The sequence below is a fragment of the Chironomus tepperi genome, unplaced genomic scaffold, assembly GCF_022539635.2.
Source record: "Chironomus tepperi strain 1889 unplaced genomic scaffold, CSIRO-AGI_Ctep_v1 contig_484, whole genome shotgun sequence".
NCBI lineage: Eukaryota > Metazoa > Arthropoda > Insecta > Diptera > Chironomidae > Chironomus > Chironomus tepperi.
In genome coordinates, this window is record NW_027226606.1 from 1 (window position 1) to 12,870 (window position 12,870).

General features: G+C 32.2%; 1 protein-coding gene and 1 long non-coding RNA gene across 2 annotated transcripts; both read left to right on the forward strand.

Moving 5' to 3' along the window:
- Positions 1-2,927: 2,927 nt before the first annotated feature.
- On the forward strand, positions 2,928-4,079 carry LOC139099720 (uncharacterized). Its single transcript, XR_011545358.1, has 2 exons — positions 2,928-3,131; positions 3,226-4,079. It is a non-coding gene; the product is annotated as an uncharacterized lncRNA (long non-coding RNA).
- A 562-nt stretch (positions 4,080-4,641) lies between these two features.
- LOC139099719 (SLIT and NTRK-like protein 6) lies at positions 4,642-7,759 on the forward strand. The gene is made up of 2 exons (XM_070652227.1): positions 4,642-5,906; positions 6,386-7,759. The coding sequence occupies exons 1-2, from the start codon at positions 5,890-5,892 to the stop codon at positions 7,248-7,250; spliced, it is 882 nt and encodes a 293-aa protein (XP_070508328.1). The 5' UTR covers positions 4,642-5,889; the 3' UTR covers positions 7,251-7,759.
- Positions 7,760-12,870: the final 5,111 nt, after the last annotated feature.

The following is a 12,870-nucleotide window of genomic DNA, read 5'->3' on the forward strand; positions in this document are numbered from 1 at the left end:
TCATGCTCAAATACTTACTTCGCTAATCGCACATATCAATTGTGATCCATGGCATTCCTCAAGTGGAGCCTGAAACTGGCTCATCGAGACATGTGATGATCTGAATTTATCGCAGTTCAGCTACCTAGTGTACTAATCATACACTTTTTGAAACAGCCAAAGCTTGTCTTCATAAGACTCCATATCCAGTCATAATTTGACTTCGGCACAACCTCCAAATAAAGCTCCAAAAGACAAAACACCAAAACTTCCAAACCCCAACAACTCTAAAAATCCGCGATCAAAATTCCTTTTCACTCCTACATATGAACAAAAAAAAATGTATAATTCTTATGCATTAATTTATGGACAATACTTAATTCACGCCCTCTACTTTTTTTTTATTTCTCATTTCTTCCTTTTTCTTTTTCTGGCATTTATGGCATGAATGAATAAATGTGTTTATTATTCACATATAAATTTTTTATATTTCTGTAAAAACAGCACAATAAAAAACGGAAAGTGCCCCTTTGTCAGATGATATATGATGATGATGGATACGCTTTAGAAATATACACAAAAAAAAAGCTGAATGTGAATGAATGGACGGATGGATGAGTTGAATGCATAAGTATATATATTCACATATCGCAAGCAGTAATAAGAATAGAGGGAAAAAAAATCCACAACATACGGGAATAATTTATATCTTTTATCTTAACGGCGCGTGAAAAAAAATAAAACTCAATCTAAATGATTAATAAGTAAAATCATTTTCAGTATCATCCATAACTGTGCTGTTTTGAGCCTCATGTGATGAGTGTGTAAATACATAAGGATACTTACGGATATAATAGGAGTGAGATAGAAAAAGATTGATGTTAATACATTTTACAGACAATTTTTTGTTTTCTATTTTCTAGTCGAGTTTTACTTTTTTTTAAAACATGTTTAGCGGGGATTAATGTTTGAATGGGATGTTGGTTTGGGATATATTGGCGAATCTGCTGGTGAGAATAAGACATCTGTGGCCGAGTTTTTGGGTTACCTACCGGGTATCTGGTATCACTCTTTAGAAAGTACATGGTTTCGATTCCACCAGAGACCGATTTCTCAATCATTTTATGGATTCACTCTGATATTTTTTGTGCCGCTTGAAGACATGCTCTTTGCGTAACAAGATTTGGTTGCCAGATTCGTTTAGCAAATCCATCAAAATGCTGGAGTCACGCCAACTTGAGTGCTCAATTTTGGACTGATTAATCGAATTGTGTTATTCGGACAAGTTTCTTATCGTCTTTATTTTTGCTAAAAATAAGATTAACTTTATGCTTTCGATTACAATAAGAAATGAATTTTGCTATAAATTTTTTCATATACAATTGCACAGTATAATTGTATTTGCATACACATTCTTAAAAATGCAAATGTTATTGAAATTCTTTTAGGAATTGCTCGTTCGCTTATAAAGTAGCACTCGTAGGTCCTTCTCTCTTGACAGTAACGCTATTTAACAAAATTAAGCCATTTCCTTGTTTTTAAGCGTTACGTAATTTATGAACGTTGCCTAACATTTCGAAGTGCACAAAAAATTATTAAGTCATACTAAAAATGCAAAATTGGCTTTAGTAAGTGTTTAATAATTAGCAGATAAGTTCCTTTAATAATCAAATACTCAATTTTTTCTAGTTTTGTCGCATATCTCCTATCAATCTTTCACCTCTCAAAGTCTGTAGAAATTGATTGCGCATTCAGCATTCAAAATTACTACATACTCAGACAAATATATTCTTGCGTTATCAGCTCAGTTACTTTTCCAGAAAGTGAATTTGCTCAATTTACTGGAACTCATTTGACAGGCAAATCTAACAATGATGTTATGGGGTTTTATGGAAATACTGGAAATCTTCAAGCACTACCCAAAGGTCTTGAAAGATATAGGAACCTTAAAGTTATTTACCTTTATAATGGATTGATCAGAGAACTACGTCCTGATGACTTGCAATACTTTGCAGATCTAGTGGAACTTTACTTTGACAACAATAAAATCGAAGTTATTGAGGAAGGAACTTTCAACTTTAATCCTAAATTGGTTGCAATTTCATTCCTGAACAACAGACTTTATCACATTAGCGCAAATGTCTTTGATAATTTGACAAGTTTGACATATTTGTGGCTTAATGGAAATATTTGTCCGAATAGTGTGGCTAGAAACAATAGAAATTATGTTCTGAGTCTTATTGCCACAGCTAAATCGTCATGTCAAAGTCAAGCATATTTGAGATTAGAAAAGAGGCTCAAAAATGCTTCGAAAGTTGCTGTTCCTGCTGTGAAGTGTGTCAATTCTGATGAAATGTTTGGAGGCTTTAGCGCAAAGCTTCTTGACCTTAAGGGTCAATGTCTGTATCGTGGAAGCCAAGCTTTAGAAAAAATTAATGATTTTGAGGTGGAGTATGCTAATATACGATCTGAATTTATGCAGACACTTAATGAGAAGTTTGAGAATTTGAAAAGCAACTTGAATAGTTGTGAATGATTGGTTTGAACATGGTGAAAAATGTGAAAAAATTAATAAAGAGATCAGCTTAATTTAACTATTGTGTTAGTTTTCTATATCATCACTTACTTCACTCCTTTTGGATAAACATTCTCGCTCAGCCAGATGCTGTACCTAATTATGGGACATCGAAAAACTTTGACAAATTGAAAATGCTAAATACAGTAATAACAGCTTCAAATTTGTTTCAGATCAATCTGACTATGTTCGTGACCTCTAAAAGTCTTAATATATAATTGACAAAAAAGGCGGAATTTAGACATGATAACAGTCTTAAAGTATACTATTTTGTGCTCATTTTTGATAATCTAAAAATAAACAGAAATTGCAAAAATATTTCACGAATTTCAAATATTCTGTAATCAGTTAATATAATCATTTTGAGCGCGAATGAACGGTTTCTATTTTACTTAAAATTATTGAAAGATTTATATACATAAGACTCTGAAGCAAAATCTGTATACCATAGCAAAATTGTTAGCTACTTCTCTGTTATGAAGCCTTACATAATTTTTGAACGTTGCCTAACATTTTGAAGTGCACAAAAAGTTATTAAGTCATACTAAAAAATCATAAAAATGCAATATTGGTTTCTGTAAGTGTGTTAAATCAGCTCCAGATTATTTTAAAATTTGATATATTCTTTAAATAAGATCCGTTAATAAGCAAAAACTTAATTTTTTTTCTAGTTTTATCGCTTGGTTACTATCAATCTTTCGCCTCTTAGAGTCAGTAGAAATTGATTGCGAATACAGGATTCAAAACTACTACATACTCCACAAATATATTCTTGCGTTATCAAATCAGTTACTTTTCCAGAAAATGAATTTGCTCAATTTACTGGAACTCATATGACAGGCAGATCTAACAATGATGTTACTGGATTTTATGGAAATACTGGAAATATTCAAGCACTACCCAAAGGTCTCGAAAAATATAAGAATCTTAAAGTAATTTACCTTTATAATGGACTGATCAGAGAACTTCGTCCTGATGACTTGCAATACTTTGCAGATCTAGTTGAACTTTACTTTGACAACAATAAAATCGAAGTTATTGAGGAAGGAACTTTCAACTTTAATCCTAAATTGGTTGCAATTTCATTCCTGAACAACAGACTTTATCATATTAGCGCAAATGTCTTTGATAATTTGAATGAATCTAACATATTTGTGGCTTAATGGGAATATTTGTCCGAATAGTGTGGCTAGAAACAATAGAAATTATGTTCTGATTCTTATTGCCACAGCTAAATCGTCATGTCAAAGTCAAGCATATTTGAAATTAGAGAAGAAGCTTAAAAGCGCAAAGCAAGTTGACCTTAAGGGACAATGTCTGTGTCGTGGAAGTCAAGCTTTGGAAAAAATAAAAGATTTTGAGGTTGAATATGCAAACATGCGATCTGAATTTATGCAAACACTTAATGATAAGTTTGAGAACTTAAAAAGCAACTTGAATAGCTGTGAATGAATGGTTTTGAGTGTTGTAAAACATGAATGAATTAATAATGAAATAAATCAGCAAATTTAGAAACATTACTAAATTGACAGAATTTTGTTACGTTTTGTCAAATAGTGAAGACAAGAACAGAGCTCGAAGTCGACTCGGATTTTGTATGGAATAGTCTACTCAAGTGGAATGGATTCCAAACAAAATTCAAGTCGATGTAAAACGTGTTATGCAAATATAGTAATATCAGCTTCAAGCCAATCTGTCTTTAAGCGATGACCTTTTAAAAGTATAATAACTTATTGACAAACAAATTGGAATTTAGACATGATAACAGCCTAAAAGTATTTTTTGTCTACTCAAATATTATGTAATCAGTTAGTATATTCGTTTTGAGCGTGAGTGAGCAGTGTCTAATAATCTTGGAATTTTTGAAATATTCAGGAATGAGTAATTTAATTCTGTAAGTTTTTATTAAAACAGTGATGAGCTACCTGTGTGTCATGGCATTCTGGTGTGCCACCTAAAATCTCATTAACCGTATGTAGTTCTGGTTGATTATAAGCCTCAAAGTGTCTCATGAAAAATAAAAGGTTAATTCCTGACTAATTAAAACACAATTTACGAATTAATGACCATTTCAATTATTAAACAGTTTCACTGTCTGCCTTCTGTCAATCCTCACCATTTCATCATCAGTCAACATTGATTGTAGATATGCTATTCACAATTACTACATCCATAAGCGCATCTATTCGTGCATTATCAAAACTGTTACCTCACCTGAATACCAAGATGCTTATGTAACTGGAAATCATGCAGCTCGCTCAAGTTTAGAGGATGTTAGAGGAATTTTCGGTAACATTGGAAATGTTCATAAGTTTCCCAAAGGACTGGAAAAATACTTCCCAAATCTCCAAATAATTCACTTTAATAACGGTCAAATTAAGGAACTTGTTGCCGAAGATTTGAAACCATTTCCGGAATTGATGGAACTGTACTTTGAACGTAACAAAATTGAGGTGATTGAAGAAGGAACTTTTGACTTTAATCCAAAATTAGCTGGAATCTCATTTTTGAGCAATAAACTATTCCACATTCATCAAAATGTTTTCGATAATTTGTTGAATTTAAATAATCTATGGCTGAATGGCAATGTCCAATGTCCAAATGTTGCTGCCATAAATAATCGAAATGGAGTCCTGAACATTATTTCTACAGCGAAATTGACATGCCAAAGTGCAGCATTTTTGAGATTGCAAAATCAGGTTAAAGGGACTTGTGCTAAGCTTCCGGCACCAACTCTTCCACCTCCAACTGTTCCACCTACTCCTTACACTACTGCAAAATCATGTCCATCAGCACAACCGTCACAAAAATGTCCTAAATGTAATACAAAATGTCAAAATATCGATGAAATCTTCAACGAATATAGCAACGAGATTGTCGATATCAAGACTCAATGTGGAACGTCAGAGAGTCCAGCATATAAAAGCAAAATTGAAGATTTTGAAATTGATTTTGGAAATATGCATTCTGAATTTTCGTACACACTACATATTAAGTTTGAGAATTTAAAAAGTAATTTAAGTCAAATTTGTTAATAAAAAATTGAAAGTGAATCTCAAGGCACACATTACACAAATTTTGAAATTTCCAGATGAGTCTCGTTGAGTCTGTGAATAAAGTCTTGTGCGATAATACAAATAATAATACAAATTTAATCAAAAATTTAAATTTAATTAAATTAACAAAATTCTTACTCATTTTTTGAAGCATGACATCATATGAAATTTTCGAATAAAAGTCGTGATTTAGGACAATTTATTATCATTTATTGAGTTTATTTCGAGTTGTTGACATCAAGTGAATAAGATTGAATAAGTGAATAGTAATTTATAAAAATGAAAAAATTAATACTGTAAGTAAGATAAAATTTAGGACACAGGTTCGCTAACAGTCAATAAGCATGCTCTCGAGAGCTTGATCGCCTTAAATATGGTAGATGAGCTGTGTTGCTCGCAGCTTACTCTGCTCTTGAGAGTAAATCTAGTTTGAGGAGAGCTCTAAGTCGACTCAAGCTGACTTGAGTTCATAGTGAAATTGAGTCGACTTTGAGCTCTGAGTTTGAGGAAGTTTCGGTCCGATTTATTGCTTCTGAAACTTGACGTGGTACTAATCAAATGAACCTAGGGTTCGATAATTCCATGCAACATAATTCTACAATTGCATACAAGTGCTAGAATTTCATGTAAATTCATATCTTGTATACAATATCTGCAAACTGTATGCGCATACTAGCATGCAATTGTCGAACCCTACATGGCATTAAACCAATTTTCATAAGAAATATAGAGTCAAATTAATAATTTTTCAATTTTTCACCAACCTCACCTTTAGCCTCTTATCAATCATCACCATAGCAACATCAGTTGACATCGAATGCAGCTATAGTGTTGTAAATTACTATACACTCTCCCAAATCTACTCATGTGTTATACAAACCGTTAGCTCTCCTGAAAATCCAACAGTACATATTAGTGGATCGCATATGTCTGGCAAAAATAATGATAACGTACAAGGTCTATATGGCAACATTGGAAACGTCCAAAAATTTCCAAGGGATATCCATAGAACTTTCAAAAATCTCATCGCAATTTATTTCACGGGTGGACAAATCAAAGAGCTCGTCGCTGATGACTTGAAGCCATTCCCAGATTTGATGGAAATGTACTTCGATAATAATCAAATTGAAGTTGTGGAAGAAGGAACCTTTTACTATAATCCTAAATTAGTTGGAGTTTCATTCTTTTACAATAAACTGATTCATATCAGCTCAAATGTCTTTGATCATTTGTCCAACTTGAGCTATCTCTGGTTGAATGGAAATCCATGTGAAAATAGTGCAGCTACAAATAATCGAAATGCAGTTTTGGGCCTTATTGCTGTAGCCAAAGCCTCATGTCAAAGTCCAACGATTCTAAGATATGAACACTTGCTTAAAGGTCAAAAATATAGTCCAGACATAGCAAGAACTTTCTCAAATTCTACCAGGAGTCCGGCAACATCCTCAGACATCGACAAGAAAATTGAAAACCTCAAAGCTCGTATGGATGTCCACGATCAAAATTTGATTGAATTAAAAGCTGAAGTCCTGAAAAAGTTTGATGACTTTGAGATTAACTATCAGAACAAGCATTCCGAGTTGATGCATTCAATTGAACAAAAGCTTAAGAGTTTGATGAAATGTAATGGATGTGATTAAAGTTTGTCAAGTTAATGTACTAAGTGATTTAAATGGAAAAGGTTTTGAGGTACGACTCCATCCAGGGTGGACATTGTCATGACGTAGCTTAGGGGCAAGACGTTCCAAGGAGGTATGAATTCATCCAGGGTGACCCATGAGGTTACCATGACATACCCTAAGTGTCAGACACTCCAAAGTACAGTGCTGTACTCACTGTATTTACTGCACTTGTATGAAAAGTACAGTAAGTACAGAACTGTACATTGGAGTGTCTGACCCTTGGGAAGCCCGAAATTCTTCAAAAGGGCTACTCAAGACCCCAAAACCCATCTCCTGACTACGTCCCTGGTCATCATAAATTCAGTTACAACGTCATTGTCATGATGTGTCTTTAGAGGTTTACACCTTGGTGGAGTCATTAGCAGTAGCGTATTCAGGAAGGTTTGGGGGGTTAACCCTCCTCCTCCTGGTCGTTACGAAGCCTTTTTCATTTTTGTCAATCTACTTTAAATTGCACAACAATAAAAAATTTTCATACAAATTAATTGAATTTTTAAATCATTTATTGTGTCCATACAGCTCCATAAATTACAACAAGTGTCAATGAAACTCAGATTCTAATCAATTAATGACACAACAATAATCCGCAGTAATAGAAATTTATGTGCAATTATTATCGATATTCCAACAAATTTACTCCTAATATTCAATAAATTCTATTTCGCTTTCACTTTCGTTGATCCGTAAGCAAAATTTGCATTCATGTCTGTGTCTAAAATTATGCAAAAAAAATTTGTTCCGGTATCACAACCGATAATGTAAATACATTTTGTAGCATCTAAATATTGTTAGATGTATCTGATGATTTTATTAAAATATGTGGGATGAGGAAGTATTGTATTAGAAATTTTACGTATTGATTGCTGTTAATGGTAGAAAGTTTTAGTGTAATTTAATTGCTTTTCCTTTATATCAAAGAAGTGGGCATGAATTAAATCATCATTCATTTTAGTAGAGGAATATGTTGTTGACAGAATCGGTTACTAGTGTAGAATTAGTTAGAATTTAGAAGTAAAATTGGTAATAAACTGAAGTTAACATATGTATATCATTTTGCAATTTCTGTAGTTGCACATTAGAAGTATGGATAAAACTATCCTTTGAGTGGAAAAGATTGAAACCTTTCAAAGGGCGTGAAACTGACCGAATATTGAGATAGTCTAACTAAATGACATAAACTTCAACTACAAGCTCTGAAATAATTTTTGCATAGTTTCACACCCTTTAGCATGGTCCTACACTCATAGTAGCATAAAACCTTATAAGGATATAAAACTATGCAAAAATTCACGATAAACTATTAAATGACATAGATTTCGGTTTCGAGTTCAGCAATAATTTTTGCATAGTTTTACACCCTTTAAAATTTTAAAATTTTGTATTCTTTGATTTGGTTGTCATTTTGATGTTGTTCTTCTTTTTTGCATAGTTTTACATCCCTTAGCAGGATACACTCAAACCATCATGAAACCATATCAAAGGGTTAACCTATGCAAAAATTTACGATAAATTAACTAAATGCCAAAAAGCTCGATTTTAAATTTTGTATAGAAAAATTTACTTAATCTTGACAAAGGGCGTGAAACTATGCATAATATTGCCAAGACTAATTAAATGATAGGCTAAATACCACAAATTTTGAAGTCAACTTAAATTTTGTGAAAATTTTCTTGCTTTTCAGTTAGTTTATCTTCAACGTTTGCATAGTTTCACACCCTTTTAAAACTTTTTATGCAGTTTTCATGCTATTTGAATTCTTGGACCTTGTTTAAGAAGATTTTGCACATAAAGTCAACTTCAAGCTCTTTAAATTGAAACTTTAGTCCCTAAATTTAACTAAAGCCATTCAATCTCATTCTAATAAATTCTTCAATACCATCCATATCTGTAAATACACATCATACATGTCATGTCATCTTCTAGTCAATTTTACGTTATCTATTCAAATCATTTCCTTTTATATCTCATTCCATTGAAAAGATTGAATAAATTTTCATATTTTCTAATCACCATCCTAGTTTCCCCTTTTTTGATGATTTTCAAGAGTCATGGCAACAATTTTTGTCGATATACATAAACTTTACGGTAAGTTTTTCTGTTTTGTTGAATTTTGAAGAGGTCAACATGCTGCTTTCACTCTTATTATTTTTTTTTCATCTCTTCCTCTTGCATTGTTTTATATAACCGTACGATATGATGTGAATGTTGTTGTTTATTATGGATATGTATGATTTTCCATATTATTGGTCATATGTTCATTGGCATTTTCCACAAATATACACAGGATGACTGAGATGATGTACATATATGTGATGTTTAAATCATTTGGCTCAATGAAAAGGGAAAGTTTGAACTGATGAAGGATCCTTCAAGTTATGTTTCATAACAGCTACGATGATGACATTTGAGGATGTTTTTTTTGTACTGTCGATATTAATTAATAAGGGATTGATTAGTGTTGATGGAGATTATTTCCAGTAATTTTTAAATTGAATTTTCAATGAGTTTCTATTGTGTTTCTTGTGTGGATGTTTATGTGGATCTTCTGATTTGGGGGCGTTTTGGTATCAATTACTGTGTTTGGTTGTGGATTGGGGGAACTTGATTGAGACTAGAGCTGGTGGCTGAATGTTATATCCTTATGAATATTGACCTAAATCACCTCATATACTGAAATTGAAGCTAGACAGGGGTGTAGCAAGAGCGTAGCAGAGACGTAGCAATGACGTAGCAGAGATGTAGCATAGACGAAGCAATGATGAAGCATAGACGTAGCGATAAGTAGCAAAAACGTAGCAAAGACGTAACAGGAATATAGCAGAGACACGTAGCAAGGACGAATTACGAACGTAGCAGGGACGTAGCAGAGACGTAGCAGAGACGAAGCAGAGGCCGTTTTTGATTGGTATTTTGGGTGGTCAGCTACTTGAACCCTCAAGTCTGGTTAAACCCTCAAATCTCCCCAACATCCCAAAGTACGCCCCTAAAGCTAGGACTAATGACACTCAAGACTCTTTTCCGAATTTCTCCTTTCTAAAATCTCATAAAAAATAAATTAAATTCCTCTTACACTATGGGGCAAAATGAAAAAAAAGGGACATTCACTTTGTTTTTTGGACTTTTTCGAATTACAGCTAGTGGGTATTATTTTCTTGTAGTACATATAGCAATAGACTTGCATGCCAAATTTCAGGTCATTTGGTGCTGTTTGGTCGATTCTGGAGCTGTTTAAAGTTGAAAAGTAGTGAAAAAACAGATTTTTTCACATCCTGTTTGACTCGGGAAATTCCATATTTAATTAAAAGATATTGAAAAACGGTTTTCGGTTCCTAATTGTACTATATAAGAGCTTTAATTTTATACTTTGGAAAGTTTATATGTATTGGGTTTTAGTGGCAGGACTTTAGAAAATGTATGAAAATACCAGGAAAAAAAGCTTCAGGCGTCCGGAACTAACATTTTTAGGTCGATTTCCCCCATACGGAGCTATACTAGCTTAAAGTACTTACTTTCTAGTTTTCAAAACCGTTAAAACCTTTACAATAAGTACTGGGGAGCAAAAGTTATTGCATTTTAAGTTTTGGACGAATTTTTTCTTAAAACTAATATTTCTGAGATAAATTTAGAAAATATCGGTTGAAAATAGTTTTTTTATATTTTTGTATGCATTTAGCCATTTAAGAACGATTAGTGAAGAAATTTTTACAAAAAGTTCAAAATTCACCGAGATAGAGGTACATATGCTATTTGACGACTTGACCCTTTTTCTCATCACTCAAACTGCTATAACTTTTACATGACTAAATATTTTTCAGTTCTGTTTCTTGTTTAGTATAGCTTGTTATAATACCTTTCCAACAATATATAATACTTAATAGTTGGAAGTAGTCTTGGTCGTGAAAACGGACCCTGTTTGTGACTGACCCTTTACAAAGAAATTTTTAAAAAAGTCATTTCTAAAACTACCACTTAGAAATTAAATAATACAATGTTTTTGTATTTTTTATGTCAAAATATGATAATTCTAAATCTCAAAACACAAAAAATCTCATTTTGTAAACTTTTGACAGCTTTAGGGGCCTTCATAGGTAATACTCAGGTAGTCTCTCAATTCTCAGATATGAAACATTTTTATTGACTTTTTTTGATTGATATTGAATATTTACACTTATTTTGTGCAAAATATATCAATTTTAAAAAATTTGGGTCGAAAAAAAGTGATTATTGACTATTTTGTAAAAAACAGGCTTGGGTAGGCCACATTTAAGGCACTCCAGTAGCTGCTATGATTAAGTTCTATACATGTATTATACATATTTATTAAGGTATTAGTAGTATCTAGTAATAACAGAAAACAGAATGCAAAAATATTGGTTCTAAAAAAAGTTATAGTCATTTGAGTGGCCAAAAAAGTGTCGAGGAGGGCAACCAGCATAGGCAAAAACACAAAAATTCAAAATTTTACTTATATTTTGACAAAAAATGCAATATTTTGAATTATTATGACATAAAATAGTTTTTATTCAAAAAACTTCAAGAATTTCATTAAATTTTTGAATTTTTGTGTTTTTGCCTATGCTGGTTGCTCTCCTGGACACTTTTTGGGTCACTCAAATGACTATAACTTTTTTTAGAACCAATATTTTTGCATTCTGTTTTCTGTTATTACTAGATACTACTAATACCTTAATAAATATGTATAAAACATGTATAGAACTTAATCGTAGCAGCTACTGGAGTGCCTTAAATGTGGCCTACCTAAGCCTGTTTTTAACAAAATAGTCAAAAATCACTTTTTTCGACCCAAATTTTTAAAATTGATATATTTTGCAACAAAATAAGTGTAAATATTCAATATCAATCAAAAAAAGTCAATAAAAATGTTTCATATCTGAGAATTGAGAGACTACCTGAGTATTACTATGAAGGCCCCTAAAGCTGTCAAAAGTTTACAAAATGAGATTTTTGAGATTTAGAATTATCATATTTTGACATAAAATACAAAAACATTGTATTATTTAATTTCTAAGTGGTAGTTTTAGAAATGACTTTTTAAAAATTTCTTTGTAAAGTCAATCAGGGTCAAAAGTCCTCACGACCAAGATTACTTCCAACTATTAAGTATTATATATTGGAAAGGTATTATAACAAGCTATACTAAACAAGAAACAGAACTGAAAAATATTTAGTCATGTAAAAGTATAGCAGTTTGAGATGATGAAAAAGTCAAGTCGTCAAATAGCATATGTACCTCTATCTCAGTTAATTTTGAACTTTTTGTAAAAATTTCTTCACTAATCGTTCTTAAATGGCTAAATGCATACAAAAATATAAAAAAACCATTTTCAACCGATATTTTCTAAATTTATCTCAGAAATATTAGTTTTAAGAAAAAATTCGTCCAAAACTTAAAATGCAATAACTTTTGCTCCCCAGTACTTATTGTAAAGGTTTTAACGGTTTTGAAAACTAGAAAGTAAGTACTTTAGCTAGTATAGCTCCAGGAAATCGACCTACAAAATGTTAGTTCCCGCCTGAAGCTTTTTTTCCTGGTATTTTCATACATTTTCTAAAGCCC